This window comes from Leptopilina heterotoma, unplaced genomic scaffold (assembly GCF_015476425.1).
Source record: "Leptopilina heterotoma isolate Lh14 unplaced genomic scaffold, ASM1547642v1 Lhet_16, whole genome shotgun sequence".
Taxonomy (NCBI): Eukaryota; Metazoa; Arthropoda; class Insecta; order Hymenoptera; family Figitidae; genus Leptopilina; species Leptopilina heterotoma.
The window spans coordinates 1,093,905-1,121,045 of record NW_025110874.1 but is presented as its reverse complement, the minus strand read 5'-3'; the positions used below and the strand labels follow the sequence as shown (position 1 = coordinate 1,121,045).

The 27,141-nt window shown below is 30.0% G+C and overlaps 1 protein-coding gene across 1 annotated transcript in view; it reads left to right on the top strand.

Moving 5' to 3' along the window:
- The window catches only part of LOC122498771, a 146,433-nt gene that overhangs the window by 89,927 nt on the left and 29,365 nt on the right, over positions 1–27,141 (top strand). Inside the window, exon 2 of the mRNA XM_043606681.1 lies at positions 3,575–3,705. Within this exon, the coding sequence (XP_043462616.1) occupies positions 3,575–3,705 (131 nt within the window). The remainder of the gene's footprint in view (positions 1–3,574; positions 3,706–27,141) is intronic.

The following is a 27,141-nucleotide window of genomic DNA, read 5'->3' as shown; positions in this document are numbered from 1 at the left end:
TGTGCTTCTCTGTGTCATCTTTTATAACCTGATAAAAGGAAGCTGTGTATTAGTAAATTCTTCCGAATCTAACCTCTCATCACTTGAACATTTCTTCAGAATTCAGAAACATTAGCTGATTCTCCTGAATCACCTGGATTGGAAATTAACATCAACTTTAATCTATCATCGTCTTCTTTAATTTCGACATCAACAGTACTTTGCTCCACATGTGCAGAAAAGTACTGTTTTGCGCCTACTTTACAGGTATGTAAAGTCATACTTTCTATGTGGGTGTTGCACAAAATACATTTCCGTCTGCTGACATTACATAAGCGGTCGGTAAAGTTTTTTGCGCCTGGATTAATTTTAATTACGCGAAATTCACCCAAGTATCAGTCTTTTTAAATTATAAATAAACAAGCATTAGTTTTTATAACTGTTGAGTACAAATATGTTTTTATACCTGGGAAATAAACTATTTTTAATTACAAGTGTCACACAATTCATGGAACGAGTATATTTTAAAGAGTTTAAATATAACTGGAGATAACGCACGATGCTTTGAGTTATTTACAATACGTACAAAAGCATTTGAATATTGTATATTCACATGAACATTAGAGTTTTTTACTCTCATGAATTTGCACCTCTATCAATTTATTTTGCTTCTGAAGAAGGTCATATCTATTTGACCTCGTATGTACTAACTGCAGTCAAGGTGCAGTTCCATACACCAGTAATTAACTCATTATTTACATTTATCTACTAATAAAAATATGTATGTCTACCAAATCACAGCTCACTAGGTCTAAAAATATGGAAGTTAAAGGGATGAGACAGGATCATTTTTCTGAGTTTTTTTTCGAAAAACAGATATCTTTCAACCCTTAAAACGATGTAGAAATGAGTTTTTGTATTTCTTAATTTTTTTATTTTGTTTTCATTTTGATAGTTAATTTAATTATAATTATTTTTAGCATAAATGTTAATGATAAAATTTATTGTAAGATTATTATTATTATTATTGTGGATTTTTGTAAGTTGTTAAAATATATTTTATCCTACAGGCATAAATACGGTGCTTTTAGATAGCTGACGACCGGCAGGCATTTTTCTTGACATGTAAAAATGACGCATAATCCCGTTCGGTTTTTCTCAAGGATAAAAATGAATACCATTTTCATACATGTCGAACAAGTAAATGACTTTATTACTTCCTGTCGTCTGCAATCTGAAATCAACAGTTTTGTGCCTTTATTTAAAATCATTTTCTGTAATTGAGATTTAAAAGATCTGTGACTTAATTCAAGCCCCTACAGACATGTCATTTTAAAAACTCTCAATTTTAACAATTTTAATCCTTAAAACCAATTTTCTCATTTCCAATACAATGTTTCTCTGGTTTCGATCTATAGCAGTTTCTGGAATCTTTTAAGCCAATGTTTTTTTCGATTTTCACTGCAGAAATAGTTACAGATACAAACTTTATTTCTCATTCTTTTTCTCTTTCGAATCTCATCGGTCGAGTATCAGAAGAGCAACAACTTTTCCAATTTCCCTGAGGCTGAATTGGTGCATGACTCTATAGATAAACTCAAACGCTTGCTAAAACCTTTTCTTTCAAGGTTCATAAAAGCTTTCCATTAAAAGTTCCCTTTAACAAATTAGATCATAGGTTGAAGACCACATATTATTTGCTAAGAGTTTCTTCTATCGGCTTTCCAATAGAAAATTTTACTTATATAAATAATAGCATAAGTTTAGAAATAAATTTACAATTTTGATGATGAGAGGCTATAAATATTAGGTAAACTTTTACTGCTCATGAAGAAACTAATAATAAGTTTCGAATATAAATGTTGTATTAATACTTATAAATTTTGTTTTTAACGCATTTGAATGATCTGAATTGAATTGATTACTTTCACGCCCGACGCCAATTCTGAAGCCCTGCCGCGCAAGTGGTTAAACTTTAAAAACTTTAACATCCTGTGACTAAATTCTTTTCAAACTTGTAATTTTAATGTTTTACAATTCGCTAAATACTAATTTATAGTCACAATTTAAAATTATGGATCAAAAATCTTTAAAAAATTATTTGAATTTAATCAATTATTCTACTGAGTTCAGCTGAATCTTGTTACTGTCAGTCACTGAATACAAATTCAAGGTCAGCGTTAGAAAATTTTAAATGACAGGTCCGTTTATACGTGTTCTTATTTCAGTTTAATAATAAGGATTCCAAAATTAAGATGGAGATTTAGCGATATGTGAAGAATTTTCCGGTCAGACTTTTTAGCTTCTTTTCTCAGAAGCTTCATGATTTATGAGCATTGACGGAAGCTTTTAACTTTCAAAGCAGACAGGTGCTAATATAAATTTTTGTCACATTAGGTTTTGATTTTTCTCAATTTAGGCTTTTAAAATGCGGTTTATTCCTTAGTATTTGTAATTAAATTGTTTTTGAATTCGTAATTATGTTCTGTTTCATTAAAATTTTTTTCATAATCTTACATTTTTTTGCATATAGAAATCCTTTTAAACACTGGAGGTATAAACAAAAGTTCCAAGTAATGTAAAGTCTAAAAGTACAAATATCCAAAAGGAAAGAAATTGAAAAGGAGCATACGCTTATTTAATTGTAAAAAGTGTAAACAATGTAGCTGTATAAAAATTTCAAAAGGTGTGAAAATGTGATTGTATGAAGTGTAAGTTAGATGTGTAAGTTGTAAAAAAGTAGTTTGTAATAAAATTCCTGATTTTTTTACCCAGCTGAAGATATGTTTGCATGCACTCAGTATCACCTTGTTTAACAGTTCCTCCCACACTAATCGTCTTTGCTTTAACCCCACATTGATTTTTTATGCGTCTCCAATAAATTATTGTCTCAACCTCAAAACTTTACTTGGTATATAGAAATCCATTCATATAAATAACCAAAAAAACTGAAAAATTTCCACTTGAATTGTAAGTACACTTACTGAATAATTATAAAAATCACAGAAACTTTTGACAATTGTAAATTGAGGGAAAATATACTGAAAAAACTATTATGCGACATATTTAACAACTTTATTTATTTAAATAGGTAATTAATATTGGTTGTATAACACCCAATCAACAAATAATTTATTTTCTTGGCTTAAAACATGGATTTTTGAAACTTTTTATGAATAAATGTTATATTAACATGCAATTAAAACAATGAGATCTTAACCAACTTTTTATCTTTCTTAGAATTCAAAATAAAAAAAAACGTCTGCAATACCTTTATTTGCCGTAGAGTGGGTAAATCCTACTAAGCGGAAGTGTGTTGTAAATGTTATATTTTTAAAATTGTATAAACATTATCTAATATGTTATTATCTTATTATTCTAATATTTTATTGATATTTATAAATATATATTTAATATTATCTCTAAATCTGCAAAAGACAGTAATATTTTATAAATTTATTAAACGTACAATTTCGTTGTAAATGTATATTGCTATTTTCTGATTTTTCTTATAACATTATCAAACAAGAGTGTAACTAAACTGATATCCGCTAATTGAAAGATCATGTTATACGGATCACATTCTCTATTGTAGGATCTGTTCAAGGGCTGAGATGTTACATATGTGGTCAATACAATGATGGTGTTGGGAGCATTACACCTTGCATCAATTACACAGCTCACATGCACTTAAAGGACTGCCCGCCTTTGTCAAAGTGGTGTATTGTAAGTAAACTATAATTTAATTAACTTATATAATTAAAAAAATATTAAGTATCAAATGAAAGTGAAAACACAAGTGAATTTGATTAATAAAACCAATATAAAATTTAAAGTTATACTTTAATTAGAGAAAGTGTTTTCGTAAAGTTCAAGAAAAATATAATTATTATCATTGCAATCTGTTTATAATTAATGTGTTAAATAATTAAGAAACATGAGGTAAGTGTTATTGGTCTAAGGCTAATGCTATCAGCTTTATTTATAAAGTGGACAAAACATTCTCTCCAACTTAAGGGATATTCCTTGGATTGATAAAGCAAGTTATAAATATCGAAAAGAAGTAACTTATATTTAACAGGTAGATAATTAATTTGAAAGTTCTTAAAGAAATTAATTTTATATAAGTTGACATTATTTACTGATGTTGACTGTAAAAATGTTTTAAACTAGATACTTTTTTAATGCAGAATTCATAAACTGAATTTTCTCCAAAAAATATTATACTAATAGTGAATGTAAAGCAAGTTAAAATTTTTAATTTTAAAAATTTGACAGATACATAGCAGCTGGTCAGACGTCAGATTCGTGTTCGGCATATCCAAAACCGTAAGAATGCATACACACATGTCAAGTTATGTAGAAATGGAAAAGTTATAACATAAAGTTTGCAGAAGTGCACTAAACCCATGTTAAATCAAATTCCATTTAAACTTCATGCCTTCCGTGGCACGGGTTAATATTTATCAAATGACCTGTCTTATGCACAGTTCATTTTTTTCACATTCTGAAATGAATTATGTCTGACAACCTAAAAAATCCCAACTTTCGCAAAATATGAACCACCCTATAATATATAATAAAAATTATTATTTACAAAAAATGGTAAATTAATATTTTTTAAGGATTCTTTTACTTGTATAAAAATTATAAAACCAACGTAGTAAAATAAATGTTGGGAAGTGTCTCCATGAGTTTACCACTTTTCTATTTATTCAAATAAAATTTTTCAGAAATAGCTATTGCCCTAAACCTGACAAGTGAAAAAAGTTGTTGTTTACTTTTGAAACATAAGTGATTAACAAGTCTTTTGCTCTCCTTGCATTTAATAGAATTTATATTATATTATTATATTCATTATATAAAATATATTAAGTTGAATTTTTAATAATTCTAAATGCCGGATGTCATATGGACGCATAATTTTAAAAAAGTTTTCGTATTGGTATAAAACTTGTTTTTCGGGTGTTTTATAGGGTCACTAAATAGGTTTCTGAGGTTAGTGATAAAATAAAGCTGAAGTAAAATAAATTTTTAGATTAGTGTCTATTTTTAAGCAGGTGAAAAAGTTTCACCACTTTCAGTATAAAAATATGTTTTCAACAATAATGTTGTTAATGTTAATGTGATGATCCAATGCGCCTACATCTTAGAAGAGCAGTCGGATTCGTCATAGAATTTGTAGCAGAAGTCTGTAAGCTGGTCATAGTAGCTTTACGCTTAAGAATGGCACCTATTCCGTCATAAGAATTTTTTGCATGAGCTGTAGGGTGAAAATGCCAGTCTGCTGGTATTTCAAAGTCTTCTTCATGTTTCAATAAATTGGAAATTTGAAAGCGATTTTTGAAGTACTGTTTGGTCCGCCAGAAAAATAAATTATACGATTCAATTTAGTTATATCCTCACTATCTTTGTAGTAATCAACTACTGGCATTATAGTACACTAGTCAATATTTTACTAAAAAGCTTGAGCTGTATTTTTGATGACGAATGCATAATTTTCCAAAAAGTCCAATAACACCAGTACTTCTCTTTCCTTGACGTTTTTCTTAACGTTGTCAAGAAACATTGACTGCTGCTTAGCTATAAATGAGTGGGGTTTCAATTTTTAAAGCGTTTTGCATAGTTCTTCTACGAATTCAAAAGTAGAACATTTTTGAGCTACTAAATTTGATATGCCAGTCAAAACCCATGAACTATATAAAATGTTTTCAATGCTTACATCACTTAAAATGTTTGTCACATATTCAGAGAAATATTCAATACTAGGGAAGTTGTCACATTTTCCTAAGTGACATAATGAAGCAGGAGATTTACACTTAATCAATTGTAGACAATCTTGTTAATTCTCTATAGAATGCTCCAAAGTTTTTGTGATGTCTTTTTATAAATTGCATTGAAGATTAATTTACAGTTTTCCTGAATTATACTCACGCATACAAAATTAGTACCGGAACCTCCAGCGAATACACGATTTTTCAGATGCAGTTTTTCAAAGACACTGAAACTAATTGAGTGTTCTGATTTTATTCGTTTTTATCCTTGATGTACCTTCTTTAAATAAGCCAACAACCAACGTTTTTGAATTAAAGTTCTTTTTCCATCAATGATTAGTGAAACTGAATCTTTTTTACGTGGCATAATTCTGCTGTATATGTTACGGTCAATGTCCGGAATCGGGCAATGTCTGACAATGCCCACAACCACTGGGCATTGTCGACAATGACCATCAATTTCGGTCAATGTCCGAAATAATTTATATTATGAAGTTTTTTCGGGCAATGTCGACAATGCCCGGTCCAGTTTAGGCAATGTCAATAATTAATTTTTTAATTTAATATAAATTCATTTTAATCGAAATGTACCGACTAGTTATAAATAAAATGTCTCGTAAATTGTAATATTATTTCGTTTACAATAGATTAAGTCTCACATTTTGTAATAATTGCTCTCACGAATAATAATATAAATATAGAGAATAGTTTTTATTTGTTTACAATCATTTGTTTATAATTACCATTATCAATTTTTAAAGCAAATATAACTTTAAATGAAGTTTTATTGTCAAAATATAGTAAAATATTGTGTTTTTATGGAAAAATGTTAAAGTACCAATTTGTAAACGCTTACTCTAATTGTCCCATTTTGTGAAAAGACATGTACCAATTATTGCAGTTTCAAATATTTTAGTCAATTTATTAATTTATTCCAATAATTTAATGTTATAAATTTTAAATCGTTAAATTATTATCTATATGGTTATAAAATGTGATGTTTTGAATTTTTTTTAAAAATTATAAAACTTAGAACTAATAAATAACCCCAATATTAATGTTCTATTAACAAAAAAATATCACTCACGTTGTCACTGGCCATTTTTACCAATGATTTAATATTTTAAAAGTCTGATTTTAATAGTATAATTAACTTAATCCTTAATGTAAACAACATTGCCCAAAAATGAATGGGCAATGTCAACAATGCCCGGGCATTAACACACTTTGCTGAATATTATTGAAAATGTATGGGCATTGTCGATAATGCCCAGTGATTCCGGACATTGACCGTAACATATATATCACTGTTATTAAAGTCAATAACTTCTTTTAGTGTACCTTCATGTAATTTTCTCCCATCTTTAGAAGTTGTTGAATCTAGAACACCACTACTAATTCTCAAATTTCTGGTTTTTTAGCCAATCGTCGTGTGGTTCCAAATTCCTTATCAATTTTGTGAATTAACCATGATAAATGAGCTAGTGAGAATGGTTATTCGCATAGATAGTATCATTATTATCCTAATTTTTTAACTTCTGGTTTAAGTCAAAGTCTTCTACGCAACTATTAGATATTTTAATACGTTCAGACTTTGGATTACATTTTTGCTTAGAGAGTTGAAGCTTATAATTAGAACATATATTTGTATCAATTGAAACATCAGGAAACTTTTCTCGAACAATCTTCGAAACAGGACGCAAACTTTTTTGGCAATGATTATTAGAAGCTTGTAATTTAAAAGGATTAACAACTTCATTGGCAAGGCGTTCCAAATGGCGTTCACGCGTCTTGGCCCAGCCTGGCAACAGACCGAAATGGCGATCCTAATCAAACTTGATTTTTAAAATGTGTACACGACTTATAATTACTACAAAGCAATATTTCTACACTAAAGATCAGAAGCGGGACTCTGACTTAGCGCCACGCAATTTATCTAACTCAGAGTCCCGCTCCAGCCTTATAGGTTGAAGCGTTTTTCTGAAACTTATTGTTTTTGAAGTCCGTGTACGTCATAACTCAAAATCTACTGGACCAATTTAGAATTTCTTTTAGATATTGCAAAGCCCTAGATAGGTCAATTTTTATGGTTTTACGAGTGTAGACTGACTTAATCATGTGCTTCTTATTGTCTAGTTATTACTATCTAGTGACTAAATGATGAAAATGTTTTATCTCTAGCTAGTTTCAAGACTAGTTTGACATTCTTGTGTCTCTGTAGTAATTTTTAATCTAGACTGGCGCGCTTTAGTGATATATAGACGAAAATGTTAACTATGTTTCCTCTGTTGGAGTCTCTAACTGTTAACCTAATTTGTAAAACTTTCTATTTCTGAATTTACATTTGTGTAGACTGTAATATACATATAAATATCGGTTTTCAACTATCTTGTGAAACCATCAACCGATTAATTAGAGCTTTTGTTTCAAAGGTAAAGACGAATAATTTTTAATTGACTACGGATTGCTACTAATTTACATTTTAATACACTTTGATATTATGTGAATTTTAATCTTTTGATTAATAACAATATAAAAACTCTATGAACGACATAAATTTTTTTTGTCTTCACAAAGTAAATTGTAAAAAGAATGGACACCTTTGGATAATATGGTGGGTAGAGTAGTTGACTTAACCGATCGTCTTACTATTGTTGAGCAGATATTTAACAAGTATGAGGCGGGTTGTTCTCAAATAGTCAACCCAATACTGGAGACTAATGCCTGCATCAATTAAATTGTTGATCGGTCGGAAAGAAAGTGTAATCTAGTTTTGTTTAATCTTTCTAAAGATAAAACTCAAAACAAAGATTCTAACACCTTGAAAGCTGTTGTTATTAACAAATTTAAAAAGTTTACAAAGTCAAATAATCTGGATAATCTGGAAAAAATTTATAGACTCAATGTCAGAGGATTTTTAAAGAAATAATGATGTACTAGCTTCTTATAGACAAACAACTTTCGAATTTAATAATATTATCTCTAATGAAAATTTAAATAATAGTAAAATTCCGATTTTATCTAATATCGTAAATTACACCCATAGAAAAATATTTTTTTAACCATATATATATTTTATTTAAGTTAAATAAACGTATATTTGTCTTAGAACTAACTAGACTTTTTATTTGTTTTAAATAAAAATTTTATTCGACATAAATAAAACATATATTTGAACCAAATATAATTTATTTGAAGCAAATAAAAAGTCTAGTTGGTTTTGAGACAAATATACCATTTCTCTGGGTGTATGCAAACGTAAATATTGATAGTAACAATGATATTATCCTTAAAAGTCAAGAAGAAATAGGTCAAAGTCAGTGTTTAAAATTTAATAGTCAACAAAATGGTGTTGTTGATATGATTTTAGAATCTGTTTTATTAAACAAACCATCGTCATGCTTTTACATAGACGGTCCTAGTGGATCAGGTAAAATATTTATACTAGATTATATTATTTATTATAAACTAAGAAAAAAACTATTTGCACTACGGCATTTACGAGTATTGTACCAATATTACTTCCTCATGGCAAAACACTAAAAAAAACTTTTGAACTGGCAGTACCTTTGTTTTCAGACTCTGTGTCGAATTTCAAAATTCAATCTAAAGATGCTGAATACTTCAATCAATTTAATGTTTTTATCTGGGATAAAGCACCAATGGAACCAAGTTATGCTTTAGAACCAATTGATAAAACTTTGCGTAATTGTATGAACGTAGATTTACAATTTGGCGGAAATGTAATGATACTTGGTAGAGATTTTAGACAACTTTTACATATAAAAATGTATGCTACTCGAAGTGAAATGATCAATTAGTCAATGTGCAAAATGTGTAGCCCCAAAATCTGATAATATTATTCTCACAATTTTTGGTTCATTGATTGCAGAACGTAAATACGAAAATTTATCAAAAGTTGCAATTTTAGCTGCAAGAAATATTGACGTTGAGAAAATTAATTGCAGAGTTGTAGAACTCTTCTATAAGATGGAAGAAATTTATAGTAGCGTACATAAAGTGTTAAAAACTGTGACAATGAAAAAACTAATCATGGAACTTTAAATACTTTAATACATTAAACCCACCTAACTTTCCACCATACAAATAACAATTAAGAGTTAATTGTATTGTTATGATAGTTAGAAATTTTAAGTACTAATGAAGGACTGTGTAACGGAACAAGATTACATGTGTTAGAGCTTGCGAATAATCCTTTACGATCTAAAATTTTAACAGGCCATAGAGCTGGTGTTATAGAATTTATACATAGAATTGTTGCATTTTCAAGAGTTCGTTCTTTGGAATCTCTTAAAATTTTTCTGGAGGAGGCAGACGCAAACTGTACAGCGGGAGAGCGTTTGCACGGCGAGAAGGCTTCGGGAGAGATGGGCTCCGGTGGGCTGCTGCGGTACCCCAGTGTACACCGGCACCGGCAGAGTGCCGGAGTCTTTTGTCTCAGGGTGTCCCCGAACCAACTCGGTGACGTCGGTCTTGAACCTAACCAGGGTTCTAAGAAACGAAACCCGTTCTTCTCCAGGTGTCGGCCACTCGAACCTAAGCAAGGTTCTGAGTACTGTCCCCTGGAGCCGGTTGGCTGTTGCTGCAGAACCAAAATCATTCCAACGGAAGTAACTAATCTTGAAAAGGACAAGTTACTTTATGTTTGAGAAACCTGGTGCTGGTAGAGCGTGGTCACTCCTGGAAAGTCGATGGTCGAAAATGAGCTTGCTCCGGCAAGTTCGTGCGGTGTGGATGGTGACTTTGTCCCCCCTCGAAGTAGTGGCGTGGCAAAGTGGAGACGACCTGTCTCCTTCGAGTCTAAGAGAGTTCTGAGAGAGAGTCGGGGAAAATGCGGCATATTTATGCGCATCTGCCGAGTCACATCCGCGGTTTCCCTTTCTCACAAGGAGGGAGCCAATCAGCGTGCGCGGTACCCCTACCTGGTCGCGCATGCGCGAAATGGTGGAGAAATTAGGAGCGAGAGTTAGTCGAGCGAGAGCAGCGGAATGAGTAAGATGTACCGAGATGCTCTCTCTACGTAATGTTTTACCCTTGCCAACCAGTCTTTACACTATGCTCAGATACATTAATAATAATCGGAATATAATAATGACAGATTATGTGTTGAGAAATAACATCATTGTCTCTGCATCTCATAAGAAAAAATCTTTTTTGAGAGTGCTATAGCAAGTTGTTCATTTACAGGTGTCAATTTTTTTAGAAGACCTCTAAAGTGTAAGACATATTTTTCACGAATAATGTACATAAAAAATTAAGCTGACAATCAATAATGAATGAACTGCAGTAATTTATAACGGTACAAATGTACTATTTTTTTATAAATTAACAACATTAGGAGACCTAAATTTTGTTAGAACATAGAATACATGATAATATGTCAAAAAAATTTAAAAGTTTTTGAAAATATAATAAAAGATCGTTCCACACTTGAAAGAATAAAAATCAAAACAGATAGTAGACATTTTGAGACATCAGTTCACTGTCAACTGAAAAGAAATCAGAATTTACTTACCTTATAAAGTCAAACTAATAAAAAAGAATTCCCTTAAAAAACTCATAAGAAAGATATCAGGGAGTTCAAAATACCTATACGAAAATTAATTTACTGATTAAAAATATTCTAATCTACTGACCTTGACTGACTCTGTGTTGGCTAAAGCGTAGGTATGGGTTTTCAAAAATACATAAGGAAAATGTTACGCTTCGTCCAATCATTTCTTTAATAAATAGTCCTACTTACTTTCTTGCTAAGATATTATATAACTTCTTTAAAGATTACATATGTTTACCACGATCACATATTAATAAAATAGTTTAGAACTCAAAAATATATTATGTAATTTAACTCATTTGAGAAAACAGTCGTATAATCCATGACTCGTATCAAAAACCGACTTTTTCAGATAGACTTATTAATTATTTTTTAGATTATCTAATCCAACAAAAAAATACACAAAGAATACAAAAGAAAAACTTTAATTCTATTTGAGAATTGGTTAAAGCTATGACTTTGATTGTAAAGACTGCCCTGCAACTTATATAGGCGAGATTCAGGGTGCGTTTTTGGCTTTAACAACAAATATACAAAATCTGACTAAAGATATTTAGTAAATACATTAGGTACATGTTCAGGAGACCCAAATAGGCTAAAATACTTTTGGCGATGAGAATATATCCAAAAAATATACTTAAAAGTTGAAATTTTCTTTTACGTAAAAATTTACAGATGTAGGGTCAAAACACACTTAATATTATGGACACCGCAAAAGTGGACAGAATGTCACATAACTTCGGACATTTATTAAGAGTAATAAAACCTTTCCATAATCAAAATTGCAATGCTCTAACTACTTCTGTTAAAAAGATAATGAATTTAAACTGTTTTGACACTTTAACATTTAGCCCCAGTCTCCCCTATATACTAATTTTATTAATATATTTTTTATCGATATTTAACATATTGTAAATAGATAATTATTATTATTAATTAAATAACCTTTTGTAAATAACAGTAAAAAGAGGATTGATTAAGCTAAAATAAGACTTCCACAAGGATTGATTCAACATTGAACAGCAATGTTAGATCAAGCCTAAGGCTTAAGGTCTACATCGATGTGACTATTCTAGCTTCGATCAGTCTTGTATTCGCTGACTCACTAAGGCTCAATCAATATTGGCCAAACCTCAACCAAGCTTTATAAGGCCTGAATGCATCGTCGCTTCTCACCTGGGTAAATGAGCTATATAGCATTGTCTCTAATCGTAATCCCCCTACAGGTGTTTTTCACTGTGATGGAGATGTATCAAGTGGAAGGTTTGACGTCAAGGCACAATAGTGCGCATCGTCTATTATTGTCTAAGACACATCATTAGGAATCTTGATTGTTGATAAGCATGTTGCACTTAAGAAGAAGTTTTCCAGTTTTCCTCTTCTGAAGCAAGAAAACCCATTAGATGGTCTTGATGAATGCGAGTACTCCTAATTTTAAGTCTGTCTTTATACACTGTAGTTAAAGTCACTTGTAAAGCAAATAATATATAGAGGCAAAAATGATAGGAATATGTATAATAAATAAATAATAAATTTGTATGTAATACTACTAATATGCTCTCTTGGAAATAATATAATTATCTTAAAATTAAGTTTAATTTTGAAATTATAAACAAACTAAATTTTGCAATAAATATGAATTTTTTTAATTTAAAAATGTTTACGACTATTTAAATTTTAATCTTTGACTACTTGCAATGTAAACTATATTTGAATATTTAGTATACTACTATTAATTTTACTTGCTTGTGTTCTTTTATTATTTATTGTATTTTATTAATTTTGATGTTTTTAAATAAATTAGCCTGAAGAAGATAAGAAACCACACCATCAAAACGTCGCAACTTTAAAAAATGACATGAACTTGTTTTTCATGTTTCTTGCTTTCCTACTGATCAAATTTACTTCTAGATAAATTACATATTTGAAATGAAATTCTGTTTTCATCTTAAAATAAAAAAATAAAAATGTAAAAAATAACATGTTATCGTAAAGCTTTCGTCCGTACTAAAAGTTTAATTTGGTAAATAATAAAATTGAATTCCTTGCATCAAAGTGATTCGTTTGATCTATATTTAAAATAAAGATGTTTTCAAAAATTTATAAAATTATTGCAAATGAAATTGAAACAGCCACAGAATTAAACGATTTGAAGATTTCGTATTTACAAAGAGGAAGAATTCATACATGTATAATATCACTCGATCTTTTGTATGTATACATAAATGAAAAAAAAATGATTAGATCGGAATTGAATCTTCTTTTTCATGAACTAGAGTGGAATTTTTACAAAACGAGATTCTTTAAAAGAAGGTTATATATCCAGTGGCCTTTGACCTTATGAAAGTCACATTTACAAATGTTCACAAACACAGAAACATAGAAGACCATCCTACAAGGAAAACATATGAATGTATGGATGCTACTGCATATATAGAGAAAAACTAGTATGGATAAAGTCTCACTCCCACTTTTGATCTCTATAATATCGGAATCCATTGAAGAGCTCAATAGCACAATGAATATAGGCCATAATATATGAAATATGATAGCCACTGCGGGAATATGTGCCGCTCACAAAAATTCTCGACGCCCTTCTCCCATCGCCTTTAACACCTAACTATAATAATGTCTCCAAATTTCAATAAGAAAACTATGAGAAAGTTTTTAAAAATCTAAAAAAAAATTTTTTTATACCACATGCACAAAAACGGCGCTTTCTGATAGCAGACGACAGGGAGGAAAGTCATTCATTTCTTCGACCGTATAAAAATGGCGGCCGTGTTCTCCCAAGGGCAAGAAAATTAGCTGTTCACGTGCATTTTTCTTGTCCAAGGGAGAAAACGGTCGCCATTTTCATACAAATCGAACAAGTGAATGACTTTTACTCCCTGTCGTCTGCTATCTGAAATCGACGCTTTTGTGCATTAGGAATAAAAAAATATCGTAAGTAACACGAGAGTAAAGGCAGTCAATTTCTTTATGATGATTTTTGTGACACTTGTTCCGGTCTCGGGACGCCCTCGACGTCCATTCGTGTCACAAAAATCACCGTAAAGAAATGGCTGCCTTTATCCTCTTGTTGCTTAATATACTATTTTACAATACATTGTACGTTAAAGAATATGTTCCTGCATGATGTACTTTCCTAATAAGTAAATAATTTTCTTGTTTGTATATACATACAGTTTTTATTAAAATTGCAGTGAGAGACAAAATTTCTCGAAAATTTTAATTGCATTTTTAAATTGACTTCAGTTGATACCTACGTGATTTGTTTAAAATGTCTTGTTTATTTTTATACGTACAATATCAAATCATCAAAATTTAAAAACGAAAAAAGTGATAACTTGAAAATAGAAAGATTTTTTTATTTCTTGATTTTTCTTAGTGTATTTTTTATCATAATATCTCCTCTGGTTAGAATTACAGAATGGTTTTGAATTAAATCTAGACTAATTAGTAACGGAAATGATTGAGAAATTACAAAAAACAGTCCAAATAAAAATTCTATATCAATTCGCGGGTAAAGTGGCCAGCGGGACATAAACTTGCAGACTAGACAGGGAAATAAACTGGTTGGGCAGATAATAAATTATCACTACACTGAAAACAAAATTTAATTGAATCAAGTAATTGCAGTTATTTAACATAATTTACTGAAATAAATCCCATAAAGAAAGAAATTTATTTTTTATGCCTAGTAATTATTAGCATTAACCCCTTCACAGTGTATGATGTCTATAGAGGAAAAAATAATTCGTTTCACTAATGTGTATGACCACTATAGCGGCATCTAAAAGAAAAATCTCTGTAATAAATAAAACATGAATATCAATAAATATTTTTAAGTTTTTGGGGTCGCTGAATCCGAATCTTTGATCAGTATTAAAAAATTCAAAATGGCGACCAAAATTTTTTAAAAGTTTATGAGATATGAAAACCTTTATAGTTATAAATTTTTAGAACCTACGAAAATATTATTTTCTCATCAAAAAATGTCCACGTGATCAATCAGGGGGGGGTCGGACCAAAATCCACGATTGTCTACGAGGGGGAGGGGGGAGTCAAAAAGTGTTGAAAAATGTCCACGTGGTATTATTATGAGCTTTCGCCCGTCGATGACAGGCATCCTCAGTTATGTTAAGAACAGAAAACACATGTAATTATTATAATGAAATTTAAAAAAAATTTAAAAAAAGATTTAAAATAACACTATAATATTGTTTGACATAACATAACCTTAAACTTACCAAAAAAGTTTCTTGAGATTAAAAATTTTTTTTATCCCACATGCACAAAAAAGGCGCTTTCTGGTAGCAGATGACAGGGAGGAAAGTCATTCATTTCTTCGACCGTATGAAAATAGCGGCCGTGTTCTCCTATGGGCAAGAAAATCAGCTGTTCCAATGCGTTTTTCTTTCCCATGGGAGAAAACGGCCGCCATTTTCATACAAGTCGAACAAGTAAATGACTTTTACTCCCTGTCGTCTGATATCTGAAATCGCCACTTTTGTGAATTTGGAATAAAAAATATCGTAAGTAACATGGGAATAAAGACAATCAATTTGTTTATGACTACCCAGGATCACCATGTAGAAGCATAACATTTTTTTTTATAAACTACATGAGATTATCTAGTCAAGTGTATTTTAAGTCAATAAAAAAAATTTAATGAATAAAAATTCCAAACAGAAATAACCCCTTAATCAAGTACAACATGTCCTTGATTAACGAATGTACGATTTCCATCTAACAAAAAATTCAATATTCAATATTGATATTTAAATTTTTATTAATTCTCAACAAAACTTCTTGGTAAGTTTAAGTTTATCTGTTATGTCTAACAATATTAATAGTGTTATTTTAAATATTTAGGATTTTTTGAATTTTATTATAATAATTACATGTGTTTTCGGTTTTTAAAATATCTGAAAATGCCAGTCTTCGACAAGCGAAAGCTCATAATAATAAATAATTATCAACTAAATTTTATGGAATTTTTTCGTAAAGAAAAACTAAAACAAACTAAAATTAATAATCCAAAATAAAATAATATCTTTATACAAAATAATAAAATATTGTCTGGAGAATTTTTATTTTTTGAATCAAATTCGCTTTAAAATTTTTTTAAATTAACCGTTGAGAAAAAAAATTAGCTTCAATCAGTAAAAAAGATGTTTATTGAAAACTGCAGCTGTGTAGAGCTGCAGTTACTTGCAGTAACTGTGTGGTTAGTGTAGAACTGCAGTACATGTTGTTAAAGTCGTGCTGCGTCACAGTGGTCTGAAACTGATAATAACTGTTCCAAATAGGCTATAGCTCACAAATCAAAACCGATTTAAAAAAAATTTCTTTTAAAACTATTTTTCTCGACTGTTCAATTAATTGGCTATAACACTCAGAAATAAAAAAATTGGGAAAAATTATAACTTTTGGAAAAATATTTGTCTTTCTAAAACAAAAATACACAGACAAAATCACATTAAGAAATATTTTAAAGTATCAACAGTGAATTATATAAAAGCATGAATTAATATTGTTGTAATTAATTTATTCAACTATTTTACTCTCTAGTCAAATTGGCATTAAGTATAAAGTAATAGTTTTAAATTTATTTTTTAATTATTATTGATTGACGGTGACGTCTAGGTTTAGATACCGGTACTCCTTGAATTTGAAACTGGGCCGATATAGTAGGTTTCAGCTTAACAGTCAGTGAAATGACTTGCTAATGAATTGACATATTGTTTCGTTGAAAAATTCTGGGAAAATTCAAAAATATATAAGCTCCAAAATGCGAACCATCTTGACTATTTAGACGATAAACCTATGAAAATTGTTGGATAGGTCCAGGGTTTCCAATTTATTTTTCAATTAATATTTATCTTATTAGCATAAATTATATCAATCTTATTATTCTTCTATTATTATTAGTTACTTTATGAAATGAACGATCTAACGAAGAACGTGCACGGCTCACGCTCGACTGATAGTCGATCTTGGTTAGCTCAACGTATCGCGCATGCGCGGAACGGAAGGAAGGTAACTAACTCGCTGATTGGCTGTTGCCAATGGGGGAAAGGGAAGCCGCGGATGCGACTCAGCAGAGGCGCATAAATACCACGAAATTTCCCGGATTCGCTCTCAAACTTCTCTTCTACTTTGAAGTGTATAAATAAAGTATATAAATACAGCAGTGAAATTATACTTCTAGTTTCTATAGTAGCAATTAGAGAAAAACCTAACGGTACTTCTCATTTTTTGGAAGTCTATATAACTTATGGTCTAGTTTAACAGTCTATTTATTGTGTATATATTGTACAGCTGTAATAAGCTTTTCTGTAGGACGAAACACGTGCATTATATTTCTCTGTTAAAATATAGGAAACTTTTTCAATTCATAAAAACTTCATTTCACTCTTCACTTTCATGTGTGTTAGGAGAACTCGTCAAATTAATGTTACTAGTCTCTTAATGTGCAAACTCTGTACATTTATAAAACATGAACACATATTTGTGTAGAATGTGTGTGTTTCGCAAGTAACCTAAATAATTATATATTACCATTTTCTCTTATTAATGCATACTTATTTTTTCAAAATGATTAATAAGTGAGTTTCAAAGATCTGAAATGTTATAAACTTGTATTCTACATAATATAATTTGAAAAACCTTCTGAGGTATAATTTTTATTTCTCAAGGGAATTTCTTATTCTAAGAAGAAACTTCATAGTGCACATCTCATAAATTCTAAGCTTGCATAATAAATTGAGTGAGAAGCTTAATACAAAAAATTCTGCTATGAATTAATAGGTATTGTTTAAATTTTTAAGTATTTCTTGAACATAAAATAAGTTAAAAAAGCTTTAAACAGTTTCGGAAACAGTAAAATGAAATATATATACGTGTCTCATTATACATATAACATTAAAAAATTAATTATATTGTCATTATAAGGTCTGATTGTAAAGTGTTAGCAAGGTATTTATAATAGTTGACAACCCGAAGTACTTTTGGAAATTTGTAATCTTAAATAGATAATGTCATTCTTTACCAGACACTATGTATTTAAAAGATGAAAGTAGTGAATGTTCTACAGAAATTGTTAATCTTTTTGCGAAATATTTTAAATCAGTCTATAATACTTCTACCTTGCAACCTAACGATGTGACATCTACTAGATATAGCAAAGTAAATCTTCCTTCTATAGTAATATCGAGAAATGATATATATATATATATTTGTTAAAATAAGAGATTTGGATGCAAGTAAGAGCAGGTCCGGATGAAATCCCTCTTCTATTAATGAAAGTACATTTCTTATTATTTAAAAACAGAAAAATAATAAAATTTAAATTTATATTTCTATAATTTTACCTTTAAAATCTTCTCGAAATATTGAAAGATGTTGTCCCAATTTATCACAGATATTGAAAATTACCCCAAATCAATAAGACTGAGAGCGTAATCTCTCACCTATTAATGAGCATCAGCCCCACTCCCAAAATTCCTATCTTTTACAATACAGTACCGAAAAAAATGTTTGGCTTCCTATTCTGAATTCTTTTTCTACTTTTTATAGTATATGAGATTGTTTAATTGAATTTAATAAAGATTCTTAGTAGTAATGCATTACGAGCAAGTATGGTTTCGCCTAGACCATACTCGCTCGTAATGCATCACTAATTCTCAGACCACAAAGAGTGATGATTCTCTTCTGAATTCAAGGGATCGTATAATAATAGACTGTAATCTGCCTGACCCTTTATTGACTCGGTCAAACCCGCGGGTTCGTTTTCTTTGACTTTGTCCAAGGTCATTTCTTTTTATAGGTCTGCTTCTATCGCACAATAGACTCTCTTTGATGGTAGTTTCGACATTTGTCCCGCCTGAGGATTTAAGGTATTTTTCTTTGAATAACACTGATTTCGGGTGAAACCAGTTTCCTTAGAAAAACTACATATATTAAACCAGTGCGTTGTGTTAAAAGTAGGTTTCTACTTCCAAAGCCTCCTGCTGTGCTCTGATTGTTTCTGAGTTCTGTGATTGTATTGAACATTTTTAACCGTTTAATATCGTCAATACACAGCTTCTATTGCAAAGTTTTGGTTCATTTTACAAAGATAGTTACTTTTGAACGTTTTCGTTGCGAACTATCCTGGCAGGATCGCTAATTTTGTGACGAGATTTCTTAATTATTTTGTTGGAGAGGGGAGAAAACTAGTTTTTATCAAGTTGAGCAAGTGTGGAAAAGAAAAACTATTTTTTGGGATTTTAATAACTCGAGCGGTAGGGCGTCAAAGTAAGCTTCATGCGGGGAAACGACTCTTCTGTAAAGAGATTTCTAATATCCAAACAAAGTATTCTGATTTTTATGATTAAGGAACGTGTACATAAACAGAGAAAATTAATTTTCTTTTTCGAGCAAATATTTTTTTGCACTCCTTTTGAGTGAATTTTGAGTAAATGTTGCCTGCATATTGACGAGCAATATTGGTTATATTGGCATGGAATATTGATATAATAAGCTCATGTTATGTGCTATTTGGGAAGCTGAATAAAAAATTTTATTATAAAAAATGTGGTGAAAACTTATCAACATATCTATTTTCAATATGTTTTCTATGCATGCACATATACATATATATTTACTAATCATTGACTTTATATTTAATTAGAAACGTATATTGCAAGAGTAGAAAAGTAGGTCGTAAATTCGACTCATGTAATATCAAGTATAAAGTGACACTTCTCGAAAATAGCTTTGACTTTCGAGTTTTATGATTATAGGTAAATTTATAAGTATATAGATGCAACGACAACAAGATAAAAGAAGAAAAATGTTTGAAATAATAAAATAGCTTATTATGATGATTACTTGTTTCTAAATTTTCTTGTGTAATATTAATTTTTTCCAAAAATAATACTACTTTATTATTTCATTTATTTTTACAATTCTTAATGCTTAGTACTATAACTCATAATATAAATAATCATAAAAAATCTAATTTTTATTCTCAAAACGGTTTTAATTGAATGCAATTTAATTCTTTTCAAAAATTTAAACTAATTTTAAGTGCAATATATATAAGATAATTCATTTGTCAATTACTGTTTATCTTCAACAATGATAATTAAAAAGTGGTTGAATTTATTTGCAAAATGTTTATAACAATAGTAATTGTTAATTTAATTTTTTATTTTGCTAATAATTATATAAACAGCTTTATAAACAAAATAATGGGAAGGTTTAACAAAACAGAAGTAAAACATGATCGTTTATCACATGGATCTCAGATGCGACGCATATTATTATAATTTAATACACTAAAAAATATAATTTGGTTTTTACAAAATTGTTTGCTTTATAGTTTGTTGAAAGCACTTAAAACTTTTTTATTATAAAATAAATACCACATGGATTGCAAATTTTTCTTTTTAAATTGAAGATGAGATGTTACACCAAGTTTTATGTGCATTAAGGATTTAGAAAAAGCAAAAAAAATATATAAGTTAAACAACAAAGAGTGAAAAGTGCGCCAAGTAACGGTTGTCAGACAGAATGTCCAAAATAAAAGGTCCAAATTTAGAATGTCCAATAGTTATAATGTCCAATGGTAAAAATTTCCAATAGTTAGAATGTCCGAAGATAAAAATGTCCAAAACTTAGAAAGTCCAAAATTTCCAAAAACTCCAAACGACAAAAAGTCCACCACTTTAAAATCCAAAAAGAAAAAAAATCAAAAATCCGAAATAAAAAAGAATGAAAAATTTAAACAAGTATATTTCGTATACATATTGTCTTTTGTTTGATATGAAGTTTCCCTGGTTACAGTAACAGTCGTGTCAAAACATTTTTCGCGTTCGGATCACATCAAAATTTTCGTGCGGTTTTAAGTTGCAAATTTAGTTAAAATGTCTGACCCCAGGAGGAAAAGTCGGACGAATGTCGGATTATACAACCGCCTGGGATCCGCGCCCGTAAGGACCGCCAGCACCGATGGTCTGTACCGATTCGGATCCTAAAATGCAACCGGCGCGGAACAGATTAGGCTCCGACTTTTGTATCCGCCTTTCTACTTTCGTCAGTACTGGCGCGGTACTGGATTTGTTCCGCCTGCAGATTTCATTCTTCTACGCGCGTCGGAAGAATGACGGATGTTAGGTCTGTACTGGCTCGGTGCTGGGGCGGATCCGACTGCGGATCTCGTCATTTATTGTTATAGTTTACATTATCAGTATAATCATAAATTTATTTTATTATTATAATTAATTATTACAATAACTAATTGCATTTATTATAATATTATTATTAGTTAACCAATAAATAAATTAATAGTATTTATGCAAAGGAAGAATATAAGAAACTTAATTTTTTCATTATATATATAAAAATCCAACTTTATTAATGCGCAATTAAATAAATAATTTTTAATAAATAATATATTAATTTGAAAGAAGTAAAATATATTTAACTTGAAAGAAAATGTGATCAATATATTATAATGCCTACAATAAATACCTAACATATTAAATACAATATATAAAAAAGAGATTATTATTAATTAATTAATAATCTCTTTTTAATTTAAACAATATATTAAGTAATTATTTATTGACACTTTTCTGCAAATTAAATAATTAAAAAAATGTGTTGTGCATTAAAATTTTATTCAATTTAATACTATTACTTATATGTTATAAATTTTGTTTTGCAGTGAAGTTATGTTCATATTATTCGATATATTATGTAATAAAATATTAAAAAACATAATAATAAAAATATAACATTTTTTTTAAACGAAATATAGAAATATTTATAAATACACATTCAGTAAAGTATTGAAAATATACCGGTATTACATCAGTTCGTATTTCCAAATTGCCTATTGCCGCGTAGTAATTTTACAATTTTCATTTTAGCTAGTGAGACTTGAAAGCATTTAAGGTTTGAGAGTTCCATGCGAGCGTAGCATAGTGGTTAGCGTGCGAGATTTCGGTGCGTAAATATTCGGTTAGGCGTAGGTTCGTACCCCCAAGCGTTAGGATTTTTCAAATGTGTATGTAATAAAAAATTGCGTTTAAGTGTATAAAGAAATAAAAAAATGTGTAAAGTGAACTGTCAATGAATTGTTATCAGTATTTATCTTTTGCAATTAATTATTATTTTTTTATTGATATTTGTTGAAATTATTATTTTGATCCGAGCCGGTTGTCAGGCGGTAGAATGCCAGCATTGCCAGCGCACATCTGGCTAGGAAATGAAAGATCCGCAGTCGGTACAGTGCCGGGTCCCAGCCGGTTGAATTATACACGGAACGGCTCTTCGCGGCCGGTTACCGGGCGGTAGAATGCCAGTTCCGAGACGGATGGCCAGCCAGCTCCTGGCCAAGTCATCTTTTGGTAGAATACCAGTTCTCGGCGGCGGTAGGCAGGCGGTTCCCAGCCAGTACCACTACTCCGGCGTCGGTACAGGCGAGGATCCGCGCCGGTTGGAAATTTCCCACTGGGACATTGAAGGGGAAATCGTTTTAGTAGGAAAATCGCGTTATTTACACGTGGAGGGTTTTTTGTACACAAAACATTCCTCTGGCAAGGACACGAAAATATATTGGCAGTGCAGAAGAAGGAATGATTGTGATGCAAGAGCAACTACGGTCAGTGTTGGGTTCGCCGTCAGGATTGTTTCTGAAGGACATTCTGCATCTCACAAACACGCACAAAAAAAAAATTTTTTTTAACTTTGGACAATCCAATTTTTTGGACATTAAGTCCTTTTGACTTTACAACTTTTGGACAATTTGACCTTTGGGCTTTCCGTCCATTGGACCTTCCGGTTTGGACTTTCGGTCTTGGACCTTTTGTTTTGGACAATCTGTAGTGTAATCCCAAGTAACACCAGTCTCTCCTATCCAAATTAAAATTAACTATCTAGGTTTTTAATTAATAATATCAAAGAGATTTTTTTTGTTATAGTAAAATATTAGGTGAATTCAAGTATATAATAAACCTAATGTTATATCTAAAGTCTTCAAATATGTAATGTTTGCACATACATAAACTAAAATGATATTTTCAAATACTCGTAATGATATTATAAGTACATATATGTAAAATAATAATATTTAATGATGTGTCAAACTTATATACGATTATAAAACTTATATTCTGACGTTTATGACGTCAGCAATAAGCCTATGACCCATAGATAATGCAAATTCTATATAACCTGAGTGACCTACTCAACCAACCAAAAAAGCTCGATGAAGCAATATTCGAACTTGAATAGCAAAAATAACATTTCGTCCATTTTGATGGTCTGTCTTTTTAAAAGTCTCATCTATATTTTCATCTTGGCAAAGGAAGTATTCAGAACCATTCATCCTATATCTCAGAAGAAAGAAAATCCGTTTTGACTCGAACTGATTCCACAAAATTGACACATAGTTTAAAATTCTAATTTCATGTATATTATAAAAATATGCACTTTTTTGTTAAATAATGTAATTGTTCACATCTAAAAGATGTAAAAAAAATTTTAAGAGGGGATAATTCAATTTAGAAATAAATTTTATAAAGTAAAATGTTAATTATTTGTGGAAAATACCACAAAAACCACCCCTAAGTTTTCCACCGCTATATCTATATAAAAAATTTTATGTAATAAAAATGTATAATATTATTTAAAAAACACACAGGAGAAAACCCTCGACTAGAGCAGACTCACCCCTTAAATAATACAATTGTTTTAATAAATGTTAAAAGGAAAATGAGTTTATTATCAATGAGAATATTGTTTTTCACAATATGAATGTGATGAATATTGAGTAGAGGGAAAGTTTTACAACAATTTAATACATATTTGTCTTAATTATGATGTAAAGTTAATCTGCTCTGGTAACTGTTGAGTGTTAATTAATAACCGAATCGTGCACTTGGCATGGAGCAGGCAAGGGTGGTTAATTAGAGGGTGAATTCAGTGAAGACCGTAATGTCCCTAGGCACAATACAACTCAAGTAGATATAACCTTATTAAACAATCACCACAGATGTCTCCACAGCATTGAACCTTCAAACCACATCTAGAAATTCATTTATAAATTAAAAACATATTTTAATTCTAAAAAATTATCACAAATTTTTAATTACAAAAGGAATTTTTAAATTTGTGTAAGGCTTTGTTAACAAATATACAGTTTGCAACTTATTTTCTGAATTCCATGAAACTGGGGGAAATAATAGTTCTAAGTGAAATAGTATAAATCCCTAAAGGTTTTCAAACAAATTTCAAATTTATAACAATTGTTTCTGTATTTTCTTCAACATTATTTTCAAAAACTAACTTCTTTAGAATTTTTTAATTATTAAATAAAATTAAAATTATTGAAAATTCTCTAAAATTGCATAATCGACTTTTTTGCCTTTCGTGTAATGGACTGGTTCAAGGTGGTCGTCGAATAACTCAAATTAAGAATAACGAAACATTAAAAATGTTGAAAATTATTTACAATATGCCGCTCAAAATCAATTCAAATATATGTGATGGTTGTTGTCTATTGAGTAAAAGGAAGATTCAAGATATTCGTAACAAAGAAAATGTTGACTCTGAGGAAGATTCAACTGAAGAACCGAGTAATACTAAAAAACTAAGGTTACCCATCTCGAAATGTATTGCTACACGGAAAAAAATAGCGTGCAAATGTCACTCTAAAAACTAAAACTTCCGTGTAGTCAAGATGTGTTATTTGCAAAAGTGTATATGATCGAAATAGAAACTCTAGATCTTGCAATAGACATTTAGAGGACGAATTATTGACTAGTAATGCAATCAATATGATGAAAAGGTTACCATTAACGGATCTAAATGCGAATGAGGTAATAGAGCACTTAAACAATCTTCGGGACCAAGCGAGAAAAAAAGTTTCGATTTCGATAATACTAGCGCGTTGACTGATGAATATTATTCTCGACTGATAGATTTAAATAAAAATCAATTTGATCAGATTGTTGGATTCGTCAAAGATAACATTCGAAATACTGATAATCGTTCATAGCGAAAGCGTGTTGCATTAAGTTTAATGAAGTTGCGTACGGCTTTTTCGACAGTTCACCATCTTCATGAAGCTAATTTATTTGATAATAAAAAATTAATAATATTACAACGAAATACTAGAATAAAACACATATATGTATAATAATACCTGCATATACTAAAACTGTATCATATTGCAACTATGTCAAAATAAACATATTAGTTTCAATACACATACGACATAACTTAAAACATGTAAAATATAAATAAAACGTTTACAAAATAAATAAGGACGCGTACAAAATTTTAAATAAGACACGAAAATGTCTGTCATTTTGATAAGAGCATGAAGTTAAAACTAAATAAAATTATATGAAGGAATACCACCTCTTTGATTTCGGTGTCAATGAACTGAAGGTAAAAAAAAAGAGTCTATTATGAATTTAGTTAATTGATTCGTGTGTTCAATGAGCGCTTTATCTGGACGATATATCTGGACGATATAATTCGCTAAACAACTCTTGCAATTAAATATATACACAAATTCGTTTCTTGTCACTTATTAGTAGTGTCTTTTCCCAATTTTACAATTTATTTAAGAGTTTTATTAACAATCGGGAAAGATATTAGGAAAAAAAGTTCATTTTATAAAATTTTAACCAGAAAATGTGTTGGGCTATTTATTAGTGAAACAATCTGACGGCAAGGAACATCTTTTATGGATATTTGAAAGAACATAAAATTTTTGTAAAACAGTATCAGTTAGCGTTAACTGATTATTATGGTATTTGTAATTAGGAAATTCGTTGTCGTTTAAATTTTTTAGAAATTATGAGGTTCTTATTAAAAGATTAGGAAGTGGATTTTTTGTATGAACAGTATATGTTGAAGTGTCAGAAAGAAGATCATTCCTTTTTCGGTAGACTTATTAATTACTTTTAAAGTCATCCAATTCAGCAAAAAATAAATATTGTATACAATCTTATATACAGAGCAATTCTTCTTTCTCACCACCTTTCTCATAAAGATAACTTTATAAAATTAAACAAGCTCTTACTAATAATGATTATCCTTCTTCGTTTTTTAATAAATACATTAAAATTCGCTTAAATAAAATAAAATTTTATACTTAAGATACAAAATCAAAAAAGACCCAGGCTTTTTTATACAAAACCAATTCCAAAAACTTGTCCACCATTCAATAATTCTAATTTTATTAAGTAATCTAACATTCTACAAACATATAACATCCTATCTATTCCGATTGTTAATAAAAATCTTAAATCTATTGTAAAATTGGGAAAAGACACAACCGATAAGTGTCAAGAAACGAATGTTGTGTATAAATTTTATTACAAGAGTTGCTCTGCGAATTATATCGTCGAGATAAAGCGCTCATTGAACACACGTATTAATTAACATATGAATAACCAAAATGATAAATCTGTTGTTAGTGCTCATTAATTAGAGTTAAATCATGATTTCGATTAGAGTAATACCACCATTATTAATCGTGAAATATGTATCACAAAAGATGATACATATTTTGAGTAGTGATTTTATGATTAATGAGAAGGAAAATATTTGTTTTCACAGTAAAACTTATTTCCTCCTTGATATAAGACTAAATTCATAATAGACTCTTTCTTGTTTACCTTCAGTTTATTGACACCGTAATCTAAGAGGTGGCATTCCTCAAAATAATTTTTTTTGTAGTCGGAAGTGGAAAATCTGTGAATGCAGATACCAGGATAAAGAATCCCAGGTTATGTGGGGATG